A 7,278-nucleotide genomic window follows, 5' to 3' on the forward strand; every position below is an offset into this window, starting at 1 on the left:
TCTACACTTTGACCAAACTGTCACTGGGTGAAACTGTGGCGATCTGTGACGCAGCGCCACAGCTAAGAGAAAAAACAAAACAAATTAATTTAGTCATTTTAAAGGGAGGGCACGTCTTGTTGGGGGGGCCGGGCTGGAGGGATCTGACTCGTAGCAATGCCCCACCATGTATTTTGTATGTTGTATTTTCCCTCTCTCAAAGACAGAGATTAAGGTGCACGGACATTAACTTGCTTATTGATTATTACCCAGGTAATTGGTTATTGATTGCCTTCTTGTCTGTGTCCGGGGGGGGTGGGGGGGGGGGGGCGGAAGAATTGTATTCTACGATTATTGAGTTTGGGATTGAAGTCTAGTTTTCTGCCAAATCTCATTTCAGTATGGAAGATTCAGCTTCAAAAGACGCAGGTAGAGGAGTAAATGGACAGCGCACAACAGACGGATCGCCTTCTGCTGCTGCTGCTGCTGCTGCTGCTCACACTGTTGAGTCGCACTGCAGATCCTGCTTGAGAAGCATTGAGCTCTGGCTACCTGTGGACTATAAGAATGAAACAATCCAGCTTTTCAAACTAGCGGGACCTGTGGTAAGGCTGGTAGAGGAACATCGACGGGATTGTACATTTCTTTTCTTTTTTTCAACATCCATATTTAGGTTAGTTTAATGTGTAAGTACACTTATTGCCATGAAACAAGGGAATTTGGAAAAAAAAAAAGCCTAAATTGCTTTACTTTAAACATGAGGATTGTGGTGTACCTGTAATTACTTGCAAATCGACGCCTACATTCTTATAACAGTAATTAACTGGATAATAAATCCAAACTAATTAGAAAAAAGAACAGCGATAGTGATTAAAGTGTGGCAGCATTTTAACTAAAGAAATTACATCCTTTTCCCTCACCCAAATAAACTGTTTTAGGGTTTCACCAGCAAGTAGCAGACAAATAAAGTGTGTCCAAAGCGTCACTTTGACCCCTTAACATATCTCATATGTATGTATACCTACAGATGTATGCTCAATAGTCAACATACCATAGAAACGAGGTGCATTTGCTGTATCTAACTGTGGGAGGAGAAATAGTTCAGCATGTATCCACTGTTTCGACTCTCATTGCACGAAGCCAAAGCTTGATAGATGAGAACATTTAGTTTCCTTTTGTGCAAACCTTTTGAATGCCAAAGGCTGTCACGAACCTACACCAGCAATCAGTAAAACTATTTTCTGGAGAAAAAAGGAAAGGAAGTAAAGACGCTTACAAATACAAAAGAGCTGCTGCAAAACCAAAGTATAAAACACATGTCAGCTGCCAGTGCAAAAAGGCTCTTTCTCATCTGTCAAGGCCTTTTGGAAAAGATATTTTTTTTTTCAAGTATTGAGTTCCATTCATATTTGGTGACGTTCATTTGTGCTTTTATTGTAATGAAAAGGTTTTGTTTCTCAGTTCATTTCACAGGTGATGAGCTTCCTGATCGGCTTCGTCAGCATGGTGTTCTGCGGCCACCTGGGGAAAACGGAGCTGGCGGGGGTGGCGTTAGCGATTGCGGTAAATGATCTCAGAGCAGTTTGGTTTCAGCTTTTTTTTGGCATTCTGCACCGAGGCTTCATTGTTCACCATTGCATTGTGTTTTCAACTCTTATTTTATCTATCACCGCATTGATGCGTTTTCATCTATGCTTTCTGGGATTATAGGTCATAAACGTCACAGGCATTTCCATTGGCAGTGGATTGGCATCAGCATGTGATACTCTCATATCTCAGGTATTCAGCTCATCATATTAATAAAACCTGTTCAGTTGATGCTGTGTTCACAGTGTGTTCTTCCAGATTGTTTTTCCTTCTCCTGCACATGGGTAGGTGTTATTTTAGTTTCCCCTCTTTTCTGACAACCTACGTTCAGACTTATGGGAGTGGTAACCGAAAGCGCGTCGGAGTGATACTGCAAAGGGGGGTTTTGATTCTGCTTCTGGCCTGTTTCCCCTGCTGGGCCGTCCTCATTAACACTCAGCCCATTCTGCTGGCTGTCAGGCAGAGCACAGAGGTCGCCAGGTGAACCCTCTCCATTTGAAAATCTGTGCATTCTTTCTGTGCCACAGCACAACCTGACACCACATGCTACATCTACACATATCACTAAGGATCAGGTTATTCAGCATGATTATTTGGGGGACGTATTCACCATTTACCGTATTTTCTCATCTACCATAAAGACTCTCCCAGCTGTATGTGAAAATCTTCATGCCGGCTCTGCCAGTGAGTTGTAAATCTATTTTTGCATCTCCAATCACACAAGCTTTATTGAATGGTTGTTTTGATGCATTATTGCTCTAATTAACTCCAATTCATCGCCTTTTGTTGGATTCTGCAGGCTGCCTTCATGTACCAGCTGCAGGGGAGGTATCTTCAGAATCAGGTGTGGTTAATGACTGCAGGACCAGTGGTGTGCAAATAAATGTCTGTAAAAGTTGGTCTGTAATGAGATTATTTTGTACGTCAGAAAGAGCGTGTGCTATGAGACGTAAACTAACAGCAGGTGCGCCGATGTGTTGAGAAGGCAAAGTTCTTTTAACGGCCCGTTGTGTCTTGCAGGGCATCGTTTGGCCCACGGTGGTATCTGGAGCCGCGGCGAACACTTTGAATGCAATAATCAACTACGTCTTCCTCATCCATCTGGATCTGGGGGTTGCGTGAGTACATCCATGATATCTATTATAGTGTACAGATTAACTTAGTAATCATCTTTATTATTTCCAACCAGTCAGAGTATCAATCAGAAGAATAAGGATGAGGATTTTGTTCAGTAACTGGAGGCTTAATTTGAGGACTTCTTTACAGGCAATAACTAAATAAATAGTTTTTGTACCCTTTGGTTGTCTTGATGAACATAAGTGGATCTGCCGCTGCAAATGCCATCTCTCAGTATTCCTTGGCTGTGGTCTTGTTTGTGCACATCTGTTCCAGAGGACTACACAAAGCTACGTGGGATGGTAAGTTTGGCAAATTAATCTTTACAGGTAGGTTATTATTCGACTGTTACTTCCTTCTCATTTGTTATTCAACTTCAGTTGATTTATTGTTATGTTTGCCAAATACATCGCAAACTGTGGATGAAGACTAACAGATGCAAGGGAGGAAGGTCAGAGATCAGCTGGTTGTCCATTGAGCCCCCAAACGAGCCAGGGACTGTTTTAAGTGGGGAGTTAGGAGTCGGCAGGCAGTCGATGCTAATAAAACAAGTTTTTAAAAAAAAGGTGAGAGTATGAATCACCGCAGCCACCACAGGCCCTTGAGCAGGAAGCCATCTGCTGCTTCACAACAGCATTTAACTATCCAAACCCGCAAAGCCTCAAAACCCCCAAAGATAGACACATATTCACCATATATTAGCATCCAAGTGCAACCAGACAATATATATATAATTCAGGCATCACCTGTGTTTATGTTATTTAACCAGGCCAGGGTTCTCGCTGAGGACATCAAGGTCCATAATAAATATGTGTCAAGAATGAAGGTCTAACGCCTACACAATGATTTTTATGTCATTGCTTCTAATAGAAGGAGGTTAACAGATATAGATTTATTTTGCTTTTAGACCTGCTTCATTAATCTTCTATGTCTTTGCAATTTACAAGCAATAGACATATAGTGTGATCGCTTCCAACAATCACATACATTGTATTACTGCAGTTTGCATGGTTCCCTTTACATAGTTTATTTTAACCGTTAATGTTCCTTCGTAAGTGGCCATGACCAACCTTCTGTAAACATATTTTTTGTGGCAATTTTAGGGACGAAGAACAAAAAGAGACAACAGAGCCTACACTCCAAACAGTAGACATGACAATATCTCACATTTCCTCGTTGAAACGGCAGCACAACTTGTCTACTGAGTCTGCAACATTTCATTGAATCCATCGCACCTCCCACCATATGTCAGGCTGGTCAAGAGACTGCCTGCAGGAGTGGGGTCCTTTTCTCCGCCTGGCCATTCCCAGCATGATGATGCTTTGCCTGGAGTGGTGGCTGTACGAGATTGCAGGGTTCCTGGCAGGCATCGTCAGCGAGGTTGAGCTGGGAGCGCAGTCCATAATTTATGAATTGGCTACAATCGCTTTCATGGTAACTTCTGTGTAACCCTACCTAACCTTTGCCTGGTATGTTCTGGATTGATGCGACGATACAAATGAATGTGTGTTTGGCTGAAGCTTTTGTGGATACCTGACTGGTTTGATGGAATTAACGTTTTCCTTTCATCCTGTCGACCACAGTTCCCGCTGGGTTTCTCCATTGCTGCCAGTGTTCGCGTTGGGAATGCTCTCGGGGCTGGGAACACTGAGCAAGCCAAGCTCTCCAGCAAGGTCTCCGTCATCTGTGCACGTATGAATAAATCAGCCAATTCCCATGTGTGTCCGTTTAAATTCATTTTTCTTTCTTCTGATTTTGAATCAGTGTAATCCTTGTGATGCATTTGTCTATTTCTAACCCTTATCTAATGGCATGATGTTCTTTCTTATGCCTCATCCAGTCATTGTGTCATGTTTCATCGGAGCGTGTCTCATTGTGTCTAAGGATGTGGTTGGTTACATTTTCACTACAGAGAAGTAAGTACAGAATGTGGTTCGTGTTTTTTTTTTATTTTTTATCTCACAATCATTAACTAACAGGCAGAACCTCACACTGACAGCTGTGTTTATTACAAAGTGTAATAATTCTTTGAAACATAACAGGGCTTCGTCCGACTTTCAGTCGGCTCAGGCCCTAATTAGTCATGTAGTAACTGGAAAACACACAGACCCTTGACAGCAAAGTGATCTTGGACCTGGGAGGTGAATGATTTATTCTTAGCTGAGCGAAATGAATTCAATAAACGTTGTGCTTGCCAGTCTTCATTTTCATTTTCATGTCGTGATCTCCATTTTGCTTTTAGAGACATTATTCAGAGAGTGGCGGATGTCGTGAAGATTTACGGCTTCATTCACGTCACGGAGGCCTTCGCGGTGAGAGCCTTTGCCATTGATCTGTCTGCTGGGTAAAATAAACCTGACTAGTTTGCAGAATTTTTAGATTTCTCTTTGATTGACCTCCACAGTGTGTGACCGGAGGGATCATCAGAGGGGCAGGGAAACAAATGGTTGGCGCTTTGTGCTACTTGGTGGGTTACTACTTCATTGGGTTCCCCATCGGTGTGTCTTTAATGTTCCCTCTCAAAATGGGCATCATAGGTGAGGACAGATTGAATAGTCATGCAATAAGTGACATAATCATATTTCAACTCAAACTAACACACATTTTTGTTACAGGGCTGTGGTTGGGGTTTTTAATTTGTGCTTCGTTACAGTCCATTTCCTTCATAGTTTTCCTGTGTAAATTGAACTGGATAAAAACCACTGAAGAGGTGAGTCCCATTCTGTTCACAATTCACTTCATTGTGGATACAAACTACGTTTTTTGTGATTTAGTTCATGTTTAAAATCTCTGAATAGGCGCTTTTGAGAGCAGGGATCCGCGTTACAGAGGGCAACGAGATTTTCGTGATCGATAACAAAGGTTAACACAAGTTACTAGTTATTTCGCATACAGCTACAATTTTACTTTCTGGGAGTTATTGACATCACTAATCATGCGTTTTAACCCCCGACAGCTGTGGACAATACAAACTGCCTTGAAATGACCAGTCCATGTAATTCAGCGAAGGGCAAAGTACTGGAAGGGCTCGATGCAGGTCAGCAAAGCTCCGATGACGTGGCTCTGTCAGTCAGGCAGCTGGTGGTGCGACGTGGCCTCGCTGTGCTGCTCATGTTCATCATCCTCGCTGTTGGAGTGTGCATCAGCGAGCTGCTCATCAGGCGGCTCGAATAAGACAAGTGACCATGAACCATGGGGCGAGCTGTGTGAGGCTGCCTTTGTAGTGGCAAACGTCCATACTCACACTTTTACAAAACATCAGACCATTTATTATACATTAGTCATGGGAAACGTGTCATATAACACTGACACAAGTATAAAGTGTCCCGTAACTGCATCGAATAAGTGGAATTATTGCAACCTGTGGAAAAGGTGTTGCGTGACTTTGTTACATGTTGATTATTCCTTAACTTCCTTAATTCTTTGTACAGGATAGGGGATTTAAAATGGAATTTAGTCATTGTAATAGCGATTCTTCCTCAAATGTAAAATAAATAGGTCAATCCACGCCACTATTGCATTTCTTTACATTGACATATTTAGGAAAGTATAATAGAAAACACAATTCATATGATACAAAATACTGTATGAGGATATCTTCTTTATATAGAAAGATGGTTTGCAATCAAGACTCTGACAAAATGTTCTCATTATGAAATATATAGTCTGAATGGATGCCACAATTAGAAAGAGCATGATTAAATGCTATATTAAGGCTACAGCGCATCCGTGGATGTATGCTTTCATCATCAAAGACAGAACAGATGCTCTTCCCTTTTTGGTGTAATTTTTTCCTATCCTTTGATCTGTGTTGCCAAATTTGAAGATAATGAAAGGTCTGTACACTCACACACTGTGTGACGTGCTGGCTGGATGAGGACATGTCAAACCGAGTAGACCAACCAAGAGCAGTTAACAACCAGCTCAGAGCTCAACATGGTTCAAAGCAATCTGTCAGGCACGTTTTCTGAGGTACCTTTAAAAGCATTGACTGGTCAGTATGGGAAATCAAACTTTGGTGTTCGTTGGATAAAGAATTAAATATAGCTTTGCATACTTGGGCCTGTGGTTTATTTCTATTATATCTCGCCATTTGCTGCTCAAAAACACATATGTTCACTCGTAATTTCCTTGCTGTTATGATTTAGAGGCGATCGATGGTCAAATCCATTCAATTGCACAGGGACACATCTACATTTTTGCAGCTACGTCCACGTTGTTGTTAACCACGCCCTTGAACCTCCCAATCAACGCACAGTTTTTGCAGCGTCGTCAGCCCCTGAGCTCAGCTTCCCACTCTCAACAATCATCAGTCTCTGGACTCCACGGGGAAAGATTTGTGTTGCTGCTGCTCAGCGTGGACGCCCCTCCGTTGCAAATCTGCCAGCAGAGTTTAAGCATCAAAGATTTTCTATCAAGACATTATCATCACGCATCATCTGTTGTAATATACAATTATGTTTCCTTTTTTCACTCATCCCCCCCCCCCCCCTGATTGAAACAGGCTTGTTTGATTTATGTGAGACGATTGATACCTCTCATATTTATGAATTATGAGGCAACAGCCAGGAGCAGTTAGCTTAGCACGGAGGCAGA

The 7,278-nt window shown here is 42.1% G+C and overlaps 1 protein-coding gene across 1 annotated transcript; it reads left to right on the forward strand.

The window, feature by feature from the left end:
• The first annotated feature begins 350 nt into the window (after positions 1–350).
• Positions 351–6,738, forward strand: LOC119215295 (multidrug and toxin extrusion protein 1-like). Its single transcript, XM_062558107.1, has 16 exons — positions 351–584; positions 1,441–1,542; positions 1,690–1,758; positions 1,898–2,046; positions 2,208–2,250; positions 2,366–2,410; positions 2,587–2,684; positions 2,887–2,984; positions 3,935–4,116; positions 4,266–4,374; positions 4,523–4,598; positions 4,925–4,994; positions 5,087–5,219; positions 5,298–5,392; positions 5,481–5,544; positions 5,639–6,738. Exons 1-16 carry the CDS (start codon positions 381–383, stop codon positions 5,854–5,856), a joined length of 1,755 nt encoding a protein of 584 aa, XP_062414091.1. The 5' UTR covers positions 351–380; the 3' UTR covers positions 5,857–6,738.
• The last annotated feature ends 540 nt before the right edge of the window (positions 6,739–7,278 follow it).

Source organism: Pungitius pungitius, chromosome 16 (genome assembly GCF_949316345.1).
Source record: "Pungitius pungitius chromosome 16, fPunPun2.1, whole genome shotgun sequence".
Classification (NCBI taxonomy): domain Eukaryota; kingdom Metazoa; phylum Chordata; class Actinopteri; order Perciformes; family Gasterosteidae; genus Pungitius; species Pungitius pungitius.

What these genes read in the sequence shown, in the direction of transcription:
- LOC119215295 (XM_062558107.1), top strand. Translation starts at nt 381, where the DNA reads ATGGAAGATTCAGCTTCAAAAGACGCAGGTAGAGGAGTAAATGGACAG. An exon ending in GGAGGTATCTTCAGAATCAG is followed by an intron (nt 2,411 to 2,586) that starts GTGTGGTTAATG and finishes TGTGTCTTGCAG; the next exon opens with GGCATCGTTTGGCCCACGGT. An exon ending in TCTCAAAATGGGCATCATAG is followed by an intron (nt 5,220 to 5,297) that starts GTGAGGACAGAT and finishes TTTTTGTTACAG; the next exon opens with GGCTGTGGTTGGGGTTTTTA.